This window comes from Nerophis ophidion, linkage group LG23 (assembly GCF_033978795.1).
Source record: "Nerophis ophidion isolate RoL-2023_Sa linkage group LG23, RoL_Noph_v1.0, whole genome shotgun sequence".
NCBI classification, from domain to species: Eukaryota; Metazoa; Chordata; class Actinopteri; order Syngnathiformes; family Syngnathidae; genus Nerophis; species Nerophis ophidion.
The window spans coordinates 24754101-24775193 of record NC_084633.1 but is presented as its reverse complement, the minus strand read 5'-3'; the positions used below and the strand labels follow the sequence as shown (position 1 = coordinate 24775193).

The following is a 21093-nucleotide window of genomic DNA, read 5'->3' as shown; positions in this document are numbered from 1 at the left end:
TGTTTGTTTACATCTTTTCCTACCTTCCTTTCTTTCCACGGGGCACCACCTTTCAGTCTTCCTGTTCTGCCTACCAAATAAGGTTGTGACCCATTCCAAAGTGTAAAACTTTGTCGGCATTACACTGGCTTTTGAATGAAAGCAAATGAAAATATGAAACATTTTGCGACGGAGATGAGAGACAAACCTGAGCTTGTCATCCCAGACAAATTTCTTCCGAGGCCCCATCACCCGCTTCCCTGGCTTCTCTTCGTCGTCGTCCTCAGAGCCGTTTTTCTCCGCCTCCCCAGACTGCTGCCTGTCGGGTAGAAGCAATTGGGTGCTTTCACGGAACCGACCTCAGAGATATGCCCAGTTGAATAAGTGGCTTACCTTGCCACCTTGGCGATACAGTCCATGTTGTATCGAGCGATCTGCTCCGGCATCACATGGCACACCGCCAGCTTCAGCTTGAGGAGGGGAGTCCGCAGTCGGTCATCCTGGTTCGAGGGGGAGGGGCCACAATCAGTATCGCAGAGGCATGGACTATTGTTCATGTCAGGGTTGCTAACAGGGTTGCTAACATACCAAAATTTCAGGAGTCAATACCTATTGTTTTAAAGTATCAAGTATTCAAAATAGCTATGTTTTGCACAGAACTAAAAATGCAGTATGAGTCCTCGCGCCTCCCAGTACATCAAAACTAACAATATTGTATGCATGAATATGATTATTAATAACAGTACATCAAAACCAACAATATTGTATGTATAAATATAATTATTAACAATACATCAAAACCAACAATATTGTATGTATAAATATGATTATTAATAACAATACGTCAAAACTAACATTGTATGTATAAATATGATTATTAATAACAATACATCAAAACTAATAATATTGTATGTATAAATATCATTATTAATAACAATAGTCAACTATTTGACATTCTAAATAAAACAGCAGTGGCCTTCAGGTATACAAAACTGTTTTGCTCATAATATTCTCTCAATATGGTGGTTGCGTGAGGTTATGTAATTTGTACCGAAACTTTTGACGTGGACTCCGTCTTTTGGAACGCCACAGAAATACTTCATTAAAGTACAGTGTTTTATTTTTCTATATTGGTTAATATTAGGGTTGTGAATCTTTGGGCACCACACGATTAGATTCGATTCTTGGGGGTAATGATACGATTAAGACTCAATTCTCTATTTAAAACGGTCATTGATATCAAAATCAATACTTTTTAATAACATTGTGTGCCAGTTATATGATTAACTACATTCCTCCATAAAGTAGGTACACAGCATTGATACATTTCTTTATTAAAGGAATCTGGTTTTGTTTAAAACAATTCTAATCAAACATTTAATAAAGTCAAATACAAATAATTATAGACAAATAGATGATTAAATAAATATCATCATCTACATCAGGGGTCTCAAACTCAATTTACCTGGGGACCACTGGATGCAGAAACTGGGTGATGCTGGGCCGCAAGAAAAGATTTATTAAAAAATCTAACATAGACTTTTTAATGAATTCACCTTCTTTGAATGGCTTTCCCACCCTAGCAACATACTTGCCAACTCTTGCGATCTTTCCGGGAAACACCCGAATATCAGTGCTCCCCCCGACACTCTCCCGGACAGTCATTCTCATGGTTTTCACCGGGACAACATATTAGGGGCGTGTCATGATGGCAATGCCTTAAATGTCGTCTATGACCTGCCTTCTTGTCCCCTTTTCCACCATACAAACAGTGTGCCGGCCCAGTCGCTTGATGTATGAGGCTTCTGCAGATCCACGGAAGTGACTGCAAGGCATACTTGGTCAACAGCTATACAGGTCACACTGAGTGTGGCCGTATAAAAAACTTTAACACTGTTACAAATATGCACCACACTGTAAACCCACACCAAACAAGATTGACAAACACATTTTGGGAGAACATCCGCACCGTAACACAACATAAACACAACAGAACAAATACCCAGAATCTCATGCAGCCCTAACTCTTCCGGGCTACAGTAGGGGGTAGGGTTGAGGGGGGCAAGGGTGTATATTGTAGCCCGGAAGAGTTAGGGCTGCATGGGATTCTGGGTATTTGTTCTGTTGTGCTTATGTTGTGTTAAGGTGTGGATGTTCTCCCAAAATGTGTCTGTCATTCTTGTTTGGTGTGGCTTCACAGTGTGGCGCATATTTGTAACAGTGTTAAAGTTGTTTATACGGCCACCCTCAGTGTGACCTGTGTGGCTGTTGATCAAGTATGTCTTGCAGTCACTAACTGCGTCTACAGGAGCCAAATACAACATGTGGCTGGGCTGGCGAGCTGTTAGTTCATGTTGTAGAGGGCTCTAAAGACGGTGCCTCCACGATGCCCCTTCAATGTTGTTGTTAGGGTGCAATTTGGGAGATTGATTACCCCTGGAGGGGCACTGAAATTGGGAGTCTCCTGGAAAAATCGAGAATGTACAAGTATGACGCTGTAAAGCGCAATTCATATAAAACTCGCGGGCCGCACCAACATTAAATTTTCATATTAAGGTGCGGGCCGCAAAATAACGTTTCGCGGGCCGCAATTGGTCCGCGGGCCGCGTGTTTGAGACCACTGATCTACATCAACAATATGATTTGCCTGGGTGACTGGACAGGACAGATTTTTTACAAAATTAAAAAAAAAAGTACATTTAAAAAAACTTTTTTTAGCAAATGTTTGATTTTTTTAAATCGATTAATAATCATTCCAAATAAGAATTTCGATTCATTATAAAATCGATTTTCTTTGACACCCCTATAAAACATCTGCCTTGTTTTAATGAAAATTTAGGCCTACTACGCTACTGTATTTTAATGTTGGTCATTATTGTGGTACTTAATGAATACTTATGTCTACTACAATACTGTATTTTAATGTTGTCATTATGGTGGTACTTAATGAATACTTAGGTCTACTACACTACTGTATTTCAATATTGTCATTATGGTGGTACTTAATGAATACTTATGTTTACTACACTCTTGTATTTTAATGTTGTCACTATGGTGGCAATAAATTAATACTTAGGCCTTCTACACATCTGTATTTTAATGTTGTCATTATAGTGGTAATTAATGAATACTTAGGCCTTCTACACTATTGTATTTTAATGTTTTCATTATGGTGGTACTTGGAGAAGCAAACCTTTCTGAAGAGCTGCGAAGTGAAAAATGTTTGAGAACTACTGAAATAGACGAATAAAAAGGCATACATTTAAAGACATATCTTTGTGTTTATAATACTTATTAGCATCACAATTTCAGCTTTTTCTCATTACGTTATGTCTTTTTGGTGTATTTTCACTTTTTTTTTGTTAACAAATGTTGGGTATACAATGTGACAAAAAATGGCCATACTTTGCCTTCCTGGTAAAATAAGTAAAGCAGTGGTGTTCAAAGTGTTTCCAAATGACAGAAGAGTGTCTACGAGCTAGGTTTTCTTAGCACCTATCCAAGTGATTATACACCTGCTGTGAACCTGTTTTTATGTTTTTTTTTTTTTTTTTTATCATGTTCTGTTTGTGTTGTGTTGTTTGCTCGGTCCTTGTATTATCTTTTAACCTGTCCATTGTACAGCACTTTGGCTACCCCTATGGTAAATTTTAAATGTGCTTTATGAATAAAGTTGATTTGATTTGATTTGATAAAGGTTTGGTCGCACACTTCTGGGTGTTTTCAACAGTCTGTGGTCATGCACACTATCCGGGCTTGTGGTGGCGGATCTCCGCTCTCACAGTGAATACTTTAATTGCGAAATACACCTCTCTTTCACTTTATGCAATGTATGAAGCAGAGCCACGCCACACTTACATTGTCATGTGTTTATGCGCCATACGCATATATTGCATGCTAAATGACAGCATTGCTTATGTGAGGGCCCCAAAGTGTTTATGTGCACGAAATATCGCGTCAACACAGAAATTTATTTTTGAGTCATAAAACAATATCAATATACATCACAATAGACACGTACTCGATATCAATAAAAATGGGTTTGATAAAAGGTTAGATAATTTTTTCCCCTTTTATGTCGGAAAAAAAGCGGAAGTTGCAAAGCAAGGTACTCGCTCTCTGTTAACCGAGCAACGCAGGAATTGATCAATGATCAGTGGAGGTGACACGCTAACATCCTGTCAGGTTTAGTTGCGCCATCTTGTTGTCTAGTGGTTGACTCTTTGCAAAGTGGGAGAAGACAAAGTAAAATTGAGTGCTAGAGAGACTGAAAAAAATTGTCCAAAAAAAGATGAAGTCACCTCAACAGTATAGCAGTTTTTAAGATTTATTTTTAAAACAGACCCCAGTCAGACCAACGTAGACCACCTTTGACACGCTCACCCTTTAGAGCCCAGCTGTGACTTCCTGGCACTAAACCTGCAGAAAATAGTTCTTGTCGGGTTTCTCTATGTTTACATTTTCACACTTTCAACTTTTTTGTTACACTTTATTAAGCATTTCTTACATATTCCTTATTTTTATACCTTCATTTTACGAGTGTTTAATGTGATCTTACAATTTTATTTACATTTTTTTAGTGTTTTCTATGGTTGTGTTGACATTTCATTTCTGCACTAAGAGGATTTTAATCAAAGAAAATGTAATTTAAAAAAATCTAAATGTTTACATTTGATATAGTTTTCTACTGGTCATTATTTTTTCGATTGGTCATTAAAAAAAAAAACAATTATCGACCGATACAAAACACTTATATAAATGATACAGTTGTCAGGTTTAAGAATATGTTCCAATCACCTGTATGTTGAGGCTGAGCTTCTTTAGGCGCTTGAGCAGTGCTTCTTTATTACATGGAACAAAGGCCTCTAAGTGACAGTAAACAGCTGAACGCACGTCTGCTGGCTGCTCCTGAACCTGTAACTCAATACTAAGACACACACACACATATATATATATACTGTACATGTCTTCTCAAGGTTCAATACTATAAAAATGAGTAGATGATCGGGCTGGACGATTATGTCCAAAATAATAATCATGATTATTTTGATTGCTATTGAAATTGCGATTAATAATAGGATTATTCTTTCATTTCAAAACATGGGTAAAAACAAATACAAATTAGTAAATAACAAGTAAAAAGATATTTGTAACAAAAATAAACTAAAATAACAATAGAAATGGAGTAAAACAATGAAATTATGTTTTTCCATTAAAACATTTTTACCATTTGGACTTATTTTACCCCAAAAGTGTGTGCTTTTTGTGTAAAAAAAAAATATAACCCTCACATTTATTGGTGCAATACATCTTTGGACACTTTTCACAAAGCATTATACTTTTGTAAATGCATCAATAAGTGCTTTAAGTACATTATGGTTGTGTACTTTTTTGAAACCTTAATTTTCAGATCGGATGTTGCGCACAGCGCTGTTATTGTGAAGGAGAGAAATGAGCTGGTGTTCGGAGCATGACGAGTAAGGAGACGACTTGAGGGGGTTTAAAAAAAATTGACAGATCCTCCCAAGTTGCAACTGATCTTACATCCATAATGTCATTTACAACAACACACACAGATGAGATGTGTTGTGTGTGTATGATTGTTTGTACATTGATGTTACATGTAAAATGTCGTTCACAACAACACAACAGATGAGATGTGTTGTTTGTGTGGGATTGTTTGTACATTGATGTTACCTCCATGATGTAGTTCACAACAACACAAGCAGATGAGATGCGTTGTGTGTGTATGATTGTTTGTACATTGATCTTACATCCTTGATGTCGTTCACAACAACAGAATCAGATGAGATGTGTTGTGTGTGAAAGATTGTTTGTACATTGATGTTACATCCATGATGTAGTTCACAACAACACGAGCAGATGAGATGCGTTGTGTGTGTATGATTGTTTGTACATTGATCTTACATCCTTGATGTCGTTCACAACAACATGATCAGATGAGATGTGTTGTGTGTGAAAGATTGTTTGTACATTGATGTTACATCCATGATGTTGTTCAAAACAACTCAAAAGATGACGTGTTGTGTGTGTTTATGATTGTTTGTACATTTATGTTACATCCATGATGTCGTTCACAACAACACAACAGATGACGTGTTGAGTGTGTGTGATTGTTTGTAGATTGTTGTTACATCCTTAATGTCGTTCACAACAAAACAACAGAAGAGGTGTTGTTTGTGTAGGATTGTTTGTACATTGATGCTACATCCTTGATGTCATTCACAACAACACAACAGATGAGATGTGTTTTGTGTGTATGACTGTTTGTACATTGATGTTACATCAATTATGTCGTTCACAACAACACAACAGATGTGTTGTGTGTGTATGTTTGTTTGTATATTGATGTTACATCCATGATGTCGTTCACAACAACACAACAGATGAGATGTGTTGTGTGTGTATGATTGTTTGTACATTGATGTTACATCCATGATGTCCTTCACAACAACACACAGGTGAAACGCGTTGTGTGTGAATGATTGTTTGTATATTGATGTAACATTCATTATGTCGTTCAGAAAAACACAACTAATGAGATGTATAGTGTGTTGTGGAGAGGGGCGTGTCCTACGCGTCCCCTGCGGGCGGAGCATGTGCGGCAGCCGGTCGTGAAGCAGCAATCAGGTGAGCAGATACCTCAGCTGGGACGAGTTATCTAATCACCTGTTTCCTTTATTAGCAGTGTTGGAAACCATGAGGGGCTGGCGAATGGAGTGAGAGTCAGACGGAGAGAGAAACATATGTGATATTGAGCTGAAAAGCTGTGAACAACTGTGATCAGAAAAGTAATATTGTAAAAAGAATAAAAAGTGTGTAAACCACTGAAACAAAGTGCGGTGTGTACGGCACATAAACGGAGGACCAGGGCGAGGTTCTCCACATGTGTGTATTATTGTTTGTACATTGATGTTACATCCACAATGTCGTACACAATAAAACAAGTAGATGAGATTTGTTGTGTGTGTATGATTGTTTGTACATTGAACTGATGTCGTTCACAACAACATGAGCAGATGAGATGTGTTGTGTGTGTAAAATTGTTTGTACATTGATGTTACATCCATGATGTCGTTCACAACAACACAACAGATGACGTGTTGTGTGTGTGTATGATTGCTTGTACATTGATGTTACATCCATGATGTAGTTCACAACAACACAACAGATGACATGTGTTGTGTGTATGACTGTTTGTTCATTGATGTTACTTTCATGATGTCGTTCACAACAGCACAATAAAAATGAGATGTGTTGTGTGTGCATGGGTTTGAATGGGCATTAGTTATTATTTTCCCAAACAAATGCTCCTTCTTTTTACAAAGACAGCATTACACTCATATATATGTTAACGTCTGTGATATTCTGCGTTGGATTCCGTTTATTGGCTAATTCCTTGACTGTGTCTGTGGTTACGTTAACGTGGAAATGCCTTACTTTTCATGTAGAGTTTAGTGATTATTGGTGAGGCATACTAGCGTTGTGTTGGATAAAAAGTAGCAAAACTTCTAGTAAACGTGGTCTTTATTTCCCCCCAGAATTTTCATGCACGTTGCGTGGCCCATTATTGTTTTTTTCAATTATAATATTTTTATGATGGTTAACAGCCAAAATCAATTCAAATTGGAATAATTTTCCAGCCCAAGTAGATAAGAGTAAAAAGTGACTCACTCCAGCAGGATGTTGTTCATGTCCAATGTGAAGAACTTCTTGCGTCCCTCTGCGTCGAACAGACGGGAAGCCTGCCACACAAAAGAGGAATGAGACTCCGTCACAGGAGGTAAAAACAAAGTTTCGTACCGCTCGGAGGTCGTCGATACGCTTGGAGAGAGGCCCAGGGAGAGCGTTGGGCAGGGGCGGAGGACTCATCACGTTACGGCCTAAGACTGCTTTATGGCCAATACCCAAGGAGCCGTTCTCCCCCGCGGTAGGACTGGAGGGCTGCGGCGAGTCCAGCATGGCAAAGTCCAGATCCCCCATCATGTCCTGCAACACCTCGTTGTTGGTGGCGCCGAGCAGCGACATCACGGCAGGGTCACTGGTGAGGTCCGCCATGTTGCAGTCGTTGGCCGGGGCCTTGGACTGGCTGTTGATAACCACGCTGGTGGCGCTTGGCACTTTGGCGGTGGGTAGCGGCACGCTGGCGGTGACCATGTTCCTCTTTCGCATCTCCTCTTTCTCCCTGGTGAAGCGGCGCAGCATGTTGGCCAGGTGGATGGAATCTTTCATTAGCTTCTTCCGCTTCTTCTTTTCAGGACGATGCAAGGACACTCTGCAGACAAAATGGCGGTGAGTAGATGCTAAGCGAACTTACAGTCGCACAATATAAATTTGACCAATGATTTCATACTATTGTTATATAGTGCAAATGCTGATGACACATTTTAGTTGCGCCCCACAAATTTGACAGCAAACAAACGCCTCCTCACTGCGATGTAAAGCTCTCGCTAACGGCTAACGGCCCTCTACAGTCAAAAGCCTCTTCTAAGTCTGTAATTCTCGCCTCCACGGCTGCAAATAAATTACGTTTCTTACAAGCCAAACATGCAAAGTGTAAGCGTACATGCTAACCGCTAACAGCAAGCCAGAGCTCTTGAATGTAAACAAAGGGGGGTGGAAATATACAAATATCAACAGCAGCACTACAAATTATACTGTCAGTATATGGCCAATGTTACAGTGGCTAGATCCATATTTTTTCATCATGATTAAATATTTTGTTTTTGTTTAAAAACTCAGGAAATAAGTCCCTGGACACAGGAGGGCTTTAAGGGTTTAAATCAGAGCCGATAGTAAATATAATTGAAATATTTATTTGTTATTGTTACACCGCCACCTGTCTTTTTGTCGGATTATAATTGTGATCAAAAATGTAATCTTTTTGAAATTTTGAAAGCGGGGGAAAGAGGTCTCACTCTGTGTATCGCTTTCAGCACCTCTGGGCGATATATCGATATACTCGATATATCGCGGGTTTGTCTCTATGCGATATAGAAAATGACTATACTGTGATATTCGAGTATACGTTCTCACACAGTTGCTTTTAGCTGCTGGCATTACACTACAGGCTCTTCCCACTCTTTGTTGTCTCTCCTTCTCACAGACAGCAAGCGCAATTCTTACTTACGTCACATACTGTCGCACGTGTAATGTCATACACCCTCGCGGAGCTGAGAGGTAACAGCATGGGTAACGTTAGCTGTGGTGCGAGTGCTAATACGAGAGAAAGAAGGTGCGAATCTGGTAACAAATGAAGGAAGAATTAATTCCCACTAAAAACAGTCTGGCGGTGGTTTGGCTTCAAGTGGGAATGTGTCGAACAGACAACCGTAATTTGCGAGTGTGGGGCAAAAGCGTTGCTACAAAAAGTAATATCACTGCTAATATGTAGCATCATTTGAAAAGTCACCTGCTAGAGAATGAAGAGTGCTAACATCTCCGTTCGGCGCCACACCAACAAAATGCTGAAGCAACCATTTCCACATCAACACCATATGAAAAAAATTGTGAACAACATAAGGAGATAACGTCCGCAGTAACCTACCACATAGCGATTTGATTTCCTATTATGCAGCTAATTTTTAATTGACACTCATTGAAATATATTGTGTGACATCATGCACAAAAGTGCACTTTATTTGTTTTTAAGTATTGTAGTGGTGTTCTGTACAAAAAGTGCACTTTAATTTAGTGTTGTTTTTATATGTCATTTTAGCGACATCATGCACAAAAGTGTACTCCTAGCTTCTTTTAAAATGTCTCTGACAATCTTGCACTTTCTGTTTTGAAATGACATGGATGTTTGTGCCACTGCTTAATAGCTTTTTAATAAATACAGTTTTGGTCAATTTACTTACCGTATTTTTCGGACTATAAGTCGCAGTTTTTTTCATAGTTTGGCCGGGGGTGCAACATATACTCCGGAGCGACTTATGTGTGAAATTAACACATTACCATCAAATATCAAATAATATTATTTGTCTCATTCGCAGAAGAGACAAAGAAAATGTCAGCAATCGTCACACACACGTCAGCAATCGTCACACACACTTCAACCTATAAGAGTTTGGCGGGGGAAGGGTCACGGCAGAAGTGCATTGTGGGTCAAGGAATGCTAACTTCTATATGCTATATGCTACTGCTGTAGCTATTAAAGTAGATCATTTCATCCTTGGCGGTAACTTATAAAAACTGAGAAGGGCTGAACAAAAATGACACCGAAAAGGAAATAATTTACTGCAGATTACACAACATCAAATAATATTATTTATCTAATTCGCGGAAGAGACGAGGAAAATGTCAGCAATCGTTCCACACACGTCAACCAATAAAAATTTGGCGGGGGAGGGTCATGGCAGAAGTGCATTGTGGGTCATGGAATGCTAACTGCTATATGCCAGTGGTTCTCAACCTTTTTTCCGTGATGTACCCCCTGTGAACATTTTTTTAATTCAAGTACCCCCTATTCAGAGCAAAGCATTTTTGGTTGAAAAAAAGAGATAAAGAAGTAAAATACAGCACTACGTCATCAGTTTCTGATTTATTAAATTGTATAACAGTGCAAAATATTGCTCATTTGTAGTGGACTTTCTTGAACTATTTCAAAAAAAGATTTAAAAATAACTAAAAACTTGTTGTAAAATAAACAAGTGATTCAATTATAAATAAAGATTTCTACACATAGAAGTAATCATCAATTTAAAGTGCCCTCTTTGGGATTGTAATAGAGATCCATCTGGATTCATGAACTTAATCCTAAACATTTCTTCACAAAAAAAGAAATCTTTAACATCAATATTTATGGAACATGTCCACAAAAAATCTAGCTGTCAACACTGAATATTGCATTGTTGCATTTCTTTTCACAGTTTATGAACTTATATTCAAATTTTAAGTATTATTCAATAAATACATTTATAAAGGATTTTTGAATTGTTTCTATTTTTACAATATTTTCAAAAAATCTCACATACCCCTTGGCATACCTTCAAGTACCCCCAGGGGTAAGCGTACCCCCATTTGAGAACCACTGCCATATGCTTCTGCCATAGCTATTAAAATGGATAATTTCATCGTTGGCGGTAACTTATAAAAACTGAGAAGGGCTGAACAAAAATGTCACCGAAAAGGAAATCATGTACTGCAGATTACAAGCTGGATTTAGTAAAATATGCAGCACAAAACGACAAGAGGAAGCGGCGCATACTGTTGGAGTTGGCAGAGTTGTTTAGTAGCGACATCGAGGAAGAAGATTTCATGGGATTTATCAATTAGGAGTGACAGATTGTTTGGTAAACGTATTGCATGTTCCCCCAAAAATGTGACTTATACTCCAGTGCGACGTATGTATGTTTTTTTTCTTCTTTATTATGCATTTTCGGCCGGTGCGACGTATACTCCGGAGCGACTTATAATCCGAAAAATATGACAGTTGGGATTTCCCTCTCTGCATGAAAGTTTAAAATGAGCATATATTAATGCAGTTTGAACAAGAATGTTTCAATTCAAGGCTAAGGCAAAATATGGAGGTATATATCGTGTATCGAGATATTAAAAAAAGGCCATATCGTCCAGCCCTAATGTCAAGTACAGAAGAAGATGTGCTTACTACATAAGTGTGGATAGAATCATATCACCACAGAAAGTAAGTTTTGAGAAAATACTACAAGCCCAGAAAATGCAATATGTTACCGTATACGTCGTGTGTGTCAAGCTGGTGGTCTCCCTCTCCACCCACCGAGACAAAGATTGCGGATGACTGAAAAGAGGGCTCACTGCATTCGAGTTCATTTGACTGTTAAATAAACACGCTGAGGTGCTGAAAGCGATACACAGAGTGAGGCCTCTTTCCCCCGCTTTGAAGCGAGAGACAAATAAACGCCGGGCTCAACAATTCTGATTGGCGAACATGTCTGTCACTCAAATGCCGGTGGGGGGCAGAAAAAAAGATCTCCCTCTGGCGGTTATTTATCGCACTAATTACAACCTCATGTTGATTTGATGATGATTACTGTAAATTTCAGACTAAATGACGCTACTACCTGCGGCCTACAAAATGGTGCGGCCAATTTAGGGATTTTTCTTCAATGACGGCCATAACACAAATAATTAAAACAAACACATACACTGAAAAAGTGTTGTATTGTTGGTGCTGTGGCGCCATTTTTTGGGCCAGTCACTCAATGCAGGTGCTGCAGTGTCCTTCCATTTACTGCACTCAGCCGGAAGTGGGAGTGCCGTTCAGTCTTCAGTCTGTTCCTACTTGTATGAATTCTTTATTCATCATTCCAAGCAAAGTTTGTAAGTTTTACAATATGACTAAAACTTGTTTTTACTTATTAAACTGTCACATGTGATGTCTGTAGCAGCGTTTCTAATGCATATTTGTACGTGCTATGGTAATGACGCTAGCTTAGTTAGCATTAGCTAATATGCTAACAGATTCATGAGTGTCTTTGATATTAACTTACAATGGCATTCTTTATGTATTGTTTCAGTTTCATAAGTTTACCAAAACGTCACCGTGGAGTTATAGTCTGTTTAGCTGATTGGAGAGCCAGCTTCTGCAGCTAGTGGGTCCATAACGATGACTTCTGTTTTGTCTGATCAGCCATTTTACTGCCGTGTTACAAACAGTGATTGGAAACAATTAAGGTATGTAAATAAACATTTACAAAATCTCTCTCTGTAAATAACTCATTTCACAACGTATATATCTGCGACTTGTAGGCCGGTGCAGGAAAAATATTCCCCTATAATTTAGTGGGTGTGGCTTATATACCAGTGTGCTGTGTAGTCCAGAAAATACGCTAATCATGCAATCCAAATCCCTTTTCTATAATCTAGTGAGTTCCTGTATTGTAATGTCTGCCTCCACAAAGATAATATCAGTTTTACTTAAGTGTTATTTACTGTGGTGATACTTTGCAGTGATGTTTATTCAGCTTCAATACTAAAACCAATTGCATAAAAAAAGTTAGATCCTCACCCGGGCTTTGGTACTCTCATTTTCCGGGGTTTTTTCTCCTCCATAATGGCGCCGTCCGGCTTTTTCCTCCGTTTTTTGATCACGCGCTCGTCACCGTCTTTCATCTTTAACAAGCGTGGAGGAAAATGTGGTTTGTTTGATCACAGCAGCGGAAATGAGGGAGAGAACATCAAGAACGCACCTTGATGTGATTATTCTCTGTGTCGTCTCCTTCCGAGTCGGACGCGGGCCGGAACTGCAGAGTCCCCGTGTTGATGTAGAAACCTCCATGTTTGGTGGTCAGGGAGGCCGGCACCAGCTCATCGTACTGTCCAGTATTGATCATTTGTTAAACTACAGCAAATATTCCAATTTTGTGGAGTGTGACAAAAATGAATGTAGATTTATATTCCAAGCATGTGTGCTTGTTTTGCATGTTGAAGCTAAAACCTCACCGCCTCCGAGTTGTCTATAAAAGGGTCCGTCTCGTCGTAGCCGTAGCCGATGTCGATGAGATCCTGCATCCTGTCCCTCTTCTTCTTCTTTGGGGCACCGCCCTGCAAATAAAACAGACATCTTGGAACACCTTCCTCGCCTGCGCTGTGCCTAGAAAAAAAGACCTACGTATTTGCTTTCGAACTTCCTGGCCAAGTCTTCCACCTCCCGTCTCTCCCGCTCCGTGTCAGCGAGTGGGTCATTGGGGTCCAGGGCAGGTGCGAGTCCTTTTGGGACCATTGAAACAGGCGGTTTGACCTGCACGACATGGTGGTTCATTAGTTACAGTGCATGAAGTTTAAACATGAAGTTTAAAAGCCAAAGTTGTGGGATGGCAGGCTGTATTTTCATCAGCAACTGTCTAAAGGCTCCAGAGGCAGAGAGGATCTAACCCAAAAACCCGCAAACATGCTGCAATCACTTATTAGTTACTTCACCCGGTTCCTGTGTAACAGGGGATGTCAAAACTTTTAGACGGGGAGAACACGGTTTAAAAAAAAATAGGTTGGGGGTACTGCTATATTTTGGTACCGGTACCAGTATCAAAATGTATTTCTATAATTTTTGGTACTTTTCTAAATAAAGGGGAACACAAAAAATTGCAATATTGGCTTTATTTTAACAAAAAATCTAAGAGCATGTGGAAGTCTGCTGCTTGCGGGTTCTCCGGACCACCAAGGACTGACATGACAGGCTTTTTCCAAGTTCAACAAGGTTTATTTTTCAATAAATGTTTGTTCTGCTTTACAGCAATTGTCTTATGTCAGTCTCGCGTGTCCTCCCGCCTCCACCCACTTCTCCTTCCCGACTGCTGCCTTTAACAGAGCGACAGGTGATTAGACAAACACTTACAGCTGTGTCATCCACTCACCTGTCGCCAACCTCAAAGCCGGTCCTGCCACACCCTGATTCGCTGCAGGTGCGCAGGCCACGTCCACCACATACCTCCACCGCCAGACTCAGGCCGTGCCTACTCCCCCCCCCGGGAGAGAGCGGGACAGGAAGTCGGCCACAGCCATAAGTGCACCCGGTCTGTGGATCACTCTGAAGTAGGGTTGCAAAGCTAGATACCAACGGGTGATCCACGCGTTGTCATCCTTCATGGGGTGGAGCCACTGGAGGGGTTTCCTGGTTCAATCCCCACCTAGTACCAACCTCGTCACGTCCGTTGTGTCCTGAGTAAGACACTTCACCCTTGCTCCTGATGGGTGCTGGTTAGCGCCTTGCATGGCAGCTCCCTGTATCAGTGTGCGAATGTGTGTGAATGGGTAAATGTGGAAGTAGTGTCAAAGCGCTTTGAGTACCTTGAAGGTAGAAAAGAAAAAAAAGTACAACCCATTTAATGAGCGGCCTAGGAGGTAGTATCGGAGGGCCCCGACCGCCCACCTGATGGCGAGGCACTCCCTCTCCACTGTGCTATACCTGGCCTCCCTTTCGGACAGCTTACGATTGATGTAGAGGATGGGTCGGTCGACGCCCTCCACCTGCTGGGACAAAACCGCTCTCAGACCTCTGCCCGAAGCGTCAGCCTGCAGACAAAACGGGAGAGAAAAATCAGGCATGTCTGGGACCGGCTCCTGGCAGAGGGCCTTCTTAACCCTCTCAAATGCCTGCTGGCACTGCTCCGTCCACTGGACCAGATCTGGGGCACCCTTTCAGGTGAGATCAGTTATTGGGCTGGTCAGGTCCGCAAACCGGGGAATAAACCTCCGATAGTAACCCGCCAGACCCAAAAACTGCTTAACCTCTTTTTTCGTCTTGGGGTTGGGCAGGCCGCAATTGCCGCTGTTTTATCTAGATGCGGCCGCACCTGCCCTTCTCCCAAGTGGTACCCCAAATACTGTACTTCCCTCCGGCCAACTGCACACTTCGCCGGATTGGCGGTGAGCCCTGCCTGCCTCAGGGACTCAAGCACTGCCCCACTCTGGGTGATGACATCATCCAGGTAGGCGGCCGTGTATGCAGCGTGGGGTCGCAGCACCCAGTTCATGAGGCACTGGAACGTGGCGGGCGCACTGAACAAGCCAAACGTAAGTGTTACAAATTGGTATAAGCCTTCCGGAGTGGAAAAGGTCGTTTTTTCCTTGGACTCTGGTGACAAGGGAATCTGCCAGTAGCCCTTGGTCAAATCCAGTGTCGTGAAAAAACGAGCAGTGCCCAGCCGATTCAGGAGCTCGTCGACCCGAGGCATGGGGTGCGCGTCAAAATCTGATACTTCATTCACCTTGCGGTAATCCACACATAACCGCACAAACCCATTCTTTTTCCCTACCAGAACTATGGGGCTGCACCACGCACTGTGGGATTCTTCTATTACCCCCAATTCCAGCACGGATTTTAATTCCTCCCAAACTATTTAGCAATTGTGTTCGGGGAGCCTGTATGGCCGAGATGACACCGTAACCTCCGGGCTGGTTTCGATATGATGTTGGATGAGATCCGTGCGGCCGGGCCGAGGGGTGAACATATCAGAGAAGCGCCGCTGCAGCTTAGCAACGTCCGCTTTCTGCGCTAACGTGAGCTGGTTATCACAGGGGAGTGGAGTGGGAGGGACAGAGCGTGGGATCTCTGGTCCGAACTCCTCCTCCTCCCTCACTATTACCATGGAGACAGGCTCCGCCTCCCTTCATGCCTTCAGCAGGTTTATATGGTAGATTTGCATGTCTCCGCCCCGGTCCGAGCGTCGAACCTCGTAATCCACATCACCCAGTTGCCGTGTGACCTCGAAGGGTCCTTGCCACTTTGCAAGTAATTTCGAGCTGGATGTTGGGAGTAATACAAGCCCTTTTTCTCCTGGTGAAAATTTTCTTAGCTGGGTCCCCTTGTTATACGTGCGTTGTTACCGTTCCTGGGCACGGAGCAAATTCTCATGTGACAAGTGCCCCACCATGTGGAGTTTTGCTCGCATATCCATAACGTACTAAACTTCATTTTTGCTGGAGCTTGGAACCTCCTCCCAACTTTCTTTAATTACGTCCAACACTCCGCGTGGTTTCCTGTCATATAATAGATCAAAAGGTGTAAAGCCAGTGGAGGCTTGGGGTACCTCCCGCATCGCAAACATTAAGGGATCCAGCCATTTATCCCAATTTGGTTTGTCCTTGTGCGTAAACTTACGGATCATGTTTTTTAGCGTTTTATTTAGCCGCTCCACCAGCCCATCCGTTTGTGGATGGTCCACGATGGTGCGGATCGCTTTAATTCCCAATAATCCGTACAGTTCCTTTATTGTGCGTGACATAAAGGACGTGCCCTGGTCAGTCAGAATCTCTTTCGGGATTCCAACTCGGGAGATGACCTGAAACAGTGCATGTGCCACACTCTTTGCAGACATGGAGCGCAGGGGCACTGCTTCGGGGTAGCGCGTTGCGTAATCCACCAGGACTAACACAAAGCGATACCCCCGTGAGCTCGGGTGAAATGGTCCGATTAGGTCCATCCCAATTCTCTCGAATTGGACCTCCTTGAGCGGCAATGGGCGCAAAGATGCCTGCGGAGTGGCCGCTGGGTTCACCAGCTGGCAGTCCGGGCAGGCAGCGCACCAACGGCGCATGTCTGCCCGGATGCCCAGCCAATAGAACCGGACCATAACCCGATTGAGTGTTTCATTATACCCTAAATGTCCAGCCATAAGATTAACATGCGCCGCCTGGAAAACCATTTCCCGGCGACGTTTCGGCACCAACAACTGGGTGATTTCTTCTCCTGTTTGAGTGTCATGGCTCACTCGGTACAATCTAGCATTTAAGTCTCACCTTAAAACTCATCTGTATACTCTAGCCTTTAAATAGACCTCCTTTTTAGACCAGTTGATCTGCCGCTTCTTTTCTTTCTCCTATGTCCCCCCCTCCCTTGTGGAGGGGGTCCGGTCCGATGACCATGGATGAAGTACTGGCTGTCCAGAGTCGAGACCCAGGATGGACCGCTCGTCGGGACCCAGGATGGACCGCTCGCCTGTATCGGTTGGGGACATCTCTACGCTGCTGATCCGCCTCCGCTTGAGATGGTCTCCTGTGGACGAGACTCTCGCTGCTGTCTTGGATCCGCTTGAACTGAACTCTCGCGGCTGTGTTGGAGCCACTATGGATTGAACTTTCACAGTATCATGTTAGACCCGCTCGACATCCATTGCTTTCGGTCCCCTAGAGGGGGGGGGGTTGCCCACATCTGAGGTCCTCTCCAAGGTTTCTCATAGTCAGCATTGTCACTGGCGTCCCACTGGATGTGAATTCTCCCTGCCCACTGGGTGTGAGTTTTCCTTGCCCTTTTGTTCTTCCGAGGATGTTGTAGTCGTAATGATTTGTGTAGTCCTTTGAGACATTTGTGATTTGGGGCTATATAAATAAACATTGATTGATTGATTGATATCTCTAATAATGGAGAAGTGGGGGAATACCCGCGCATCAGCTGACCGTCGATGTAGTCTAACTGGTCCCAGGCCGCGCGCAAAGTTTCGTCTCGAGACTGCCCGAGGGGAAAATCCTCCGTAAGACGCCAATAGGGGCCCGGGGAGGCTTCCCGCGAAGCCCCCGCCGGTTCCCGCTAACTGCGCGGATACTCCCCTTTCCTACGGTCCGTGAACGCACCCCTACACATTGTGTCAGTAAGCGATTAAACACCGGCCAATTTGTGCCCAAAATTACAGGGTGCGAGAGGTGCGTACTTACAGCTACATCAACCCTATGCTTTTGGCCCTCGTACCAAATTTCTACTGGCACCATAGAGTACTCGTGCACATCCCCATGAACACAGCTGATTTTTAGCCATGTTGCATGCCTCAAAGCCCTGGATCGAACCAGGTTCTGATGGATCATGGTCTGCCCGCAGCCGGAATCCACCATCGCCTGGTATGTACTCCCTTGTATCGTTACCTTGATACCGTACGTCTCACCCGGGTCGGCCAACACGGCCACGCACCCCACCTCCACCTGCTGAGGTCCCTGACACGCGTGACCAGGCCGCCCACGCCTCCAGCAGGCCTGCCCAAGCATTTGAGGGGCCTTCTGCGTGGGAGATTCTTCTGGGGACAGCAGTCGGGACCTGCGGGAAAAGAGCAGAAGGGGAGTCACGTGGGTTAAGGCGGGAAATGTGCGCTGTCCTCTCCTTTTCCTGTTCATGCGCCATTGGTGTGGGTTGTGCTTCGCGGTGGACGGCCAGGTGGTCCTCAGCGAGGGTCACTGCAGCAGCCAGGTCACGCGGTCGGTGGTACCAGACCCAGTCGGCCGTCTTTTTGGGGATCGCCTCCAAGAACTGCTCCCGGATGATCTGGTCTAGCAGACTGCCCTCTCACTCTCCCAGTTGGAGACATCGCGTCGCTGCGTCCTGGAGCCGCTGACCCAGGATGAATGGCCGGTCCTCCTCTCGCAGGTGCATGGACCGGAACAGGCGCCGGTAGTCTTCGGCAGTGCCTCCCTTCCAGTCCAGCACCGCCTTCCTAAGGTCTGCGAAGCGCACTCTGGGCGCCGCCGGCAAGCTGAGCGCCGTGCGCTCTGCCTCCCCCATCAGGAGCGGCAAGAGCCGCACGTCCTACTCCTCCTCCGGCCATGCACATGCTCTCGCCGTGGCCGCAAAAATGTCAAAAAAGGCATGGGGTTCTTCTTCCTCCCCCATGCTATGAATGGTGACGGCCGTTGGTATTGGCCGTGCCCCGCCCATCTGGTCCGCCAACGCCTGCAGGACCTAGCACTGTTGGCGGGCCACCTCGAGCTGTTGGCGGCTGCTCGCTGCCACCTTAGCGAGCACACCCGTGAGAGCCGTCAGGGGGTCGTCCTCCCCCACCTCCGGTGGTCCAGCCAGGTTGGGCACCAAATTGTGGAAGTCTGCTGCTTCTGGGTTCTCCGGACTACCAAGGACTGACATGACAGGCTTTTTCCAAGTTCAACAAGGTTTATTTTTCAATGAATGTTTGTTCTGCTTTTCAGCAATTATGTTTCTTCATGTTTTCCAGAAATTGTCTAATGTCAGTCTCGCGTGTGCTCCCGCCTCCACCCACTTCTCCTTCCCGACTGCTGCCTTTAACAAACCTCGCCAACCTCAAATTGTTAAATATAGGATTAAAATCTGTATTCACAAATGTGCTACTTTTTTTCGAATACTCGCACACCCTATATTTAGTTGCAAAAGTGACTAAAAAAGACAAAAAATATCCATTAACATCCAAATCACGATTCTTACACATCACTATTCAAAATCGATTCATAACTTTCAAACATTTATAAAAAACAATTTACTTTTTTTTTGTACAGTCAATTTTTTAAAGGTATGTTTTAGGTCATCCTCCTGCAACCAGAAGGAGCTTTTCTTAACTGGAACCTGTTTTGAAAAAGTGTCACTATAATAATTATTACAAATAATACATTACGAGAATTGGTTTGAATCGACAACCGTGTTGAATCAATAATCGATTCTAAATCAAATCGTCAACCCAGGACTCGGAATTGGATTGAATCGTTAGGTAACCAAAGATTCACACTCCTATTATCTATTGATCTGTAAATCTGTAAGTGGATGGTTCTAGAAAAGTCCATCCTATTTAAATGAATTAAATGGCTAAATCACTATATTACGATCAGAACTGTAAACAGAAAGTTACAGTAGCCTTGTTAAAATATTAATAAAAAACTGTTTTTCTTATTTTTTATTCCAAATCAGTGTGCTGAACTGTGAGTGCTGATAAAGTTTACGCAGCTGTTTTCACACGTGATCGGCGATCCCAATGTTATGTCTGAATATCAATTTAATACCAAATTAAAGAAGGAAGTTTACCAAACATGCAAAAATACAGTACAGCCTGCAATAAAGCCCAATTTTTGGGAGAAATCGCCAGTCCACTGTCATACAAACACAAAAGACATCATGTCAGACACAAAAATGCATTAACATGCTAAGCAGCAGAGAGAGGATCATAACGTAACTACGGTCATTTGTACGTATAAAAAAGATTTAATCAGGATATGATCAGAGACACTTCATTTTCCTAAGGCATCGATTAAAGCAAGCGATAGCTAACAACAAAACATGACATTTAACTGTTAGTAACAACCCCCGCCCACACATTAGACTGTGACAACGCTACAATATAAAATATCAAACCTCAAACATTTAGAATATGTGAAAGTTTGATTTCTACCTTGTTTACTTTCCTGAATACCTCTTTAATGTTTTGTAATAAATCAGAAATATCAAACAGATAAAATGCTCCAAATAAAGGGAGATGTGGAGAGTGTTTTGCCTATTACCCATAATGCTTTGTAGTGGATTTAGATGGGTGTCATTTTGAATTGCGCATGGCGCGTAGACATTTTTTATTATGTCCACTTAGTTCTGCGGACACGTAAGATTGTGTGGCACATAAGGGCTTAACGATTGATCAATATAGCGATACATCGATTTATATTCCTGAATTTCAGGTATATCGATCTGTGCTGATTAAGTTTACCTTATGGCAGATAGGCATTGATCCAAGATCGTTTTAAAAGCGAATCGATCAATTTTATCGATACTACAATAGAGAAAACATTGGATTTGTGAACGACGAATGTTATTTGAAGTTTAGCACTTTTAATAATAAGCACCATCATGTTGTCTCGCTGATGATTACCGGTATTCGGGGACGTCGTGGCGCAGTT

At 42.7% G+C, this 21093-nt stretch overlaps 1 protein-coding gene across 2 annotated transcripts in view; it reads right to left on the bottom strand.

The window, feature by feature from the left end:
• ubn2b (ubinuclein 2b) overlaps window positions 1-21093 on the bottom strand; it is a 102134-nt gene that overhangs the window by 78122 nt on the left and 2919 nt on the right. The window contains exons 1-10 of one of the 2 annotated variants that reach the window (XM_061885330.1): window positions 14337-14646; window positions 13595-13723; window positions 13426-13527; window positions 13173-13298; window positions 12992-13095; window positions 7804-8275; window positions 7675-7745; window positions 4777-4906; window positions 373-479; window positions 188-298 (exon numbers count right to left, since the gene is read on the bottom strand). In XM_061885330.1, the coding sequence (XP_061741314.1) occupies window positions 188-298; window positions 373-479; window positions 4777-4906; window positions 7675-7745; window positions 7804-8275; window positions 12992-13095; window positions 13173-13298; window positions 13426-13527; window positions 13595-13705 (1334 nt within the window). In that variant the 5' untranslated portion in view covers window positions 13706-13723; window positions 14337-14646. Of the gene's footprint in view, window positions 1-187; window positions 299-372; window positions 480-4776; window positions 4907-7674; window positions 7746-7803; window positions 8276-12991; window positions 13096-13172; window positions 13299-13425; window positions 13528-13594; window positions 13724-14336; window positions 14647-21093 lie in introns of those variants that run through there. The other variant, XM_061885328.1, reaches the window with a different exon arrangement.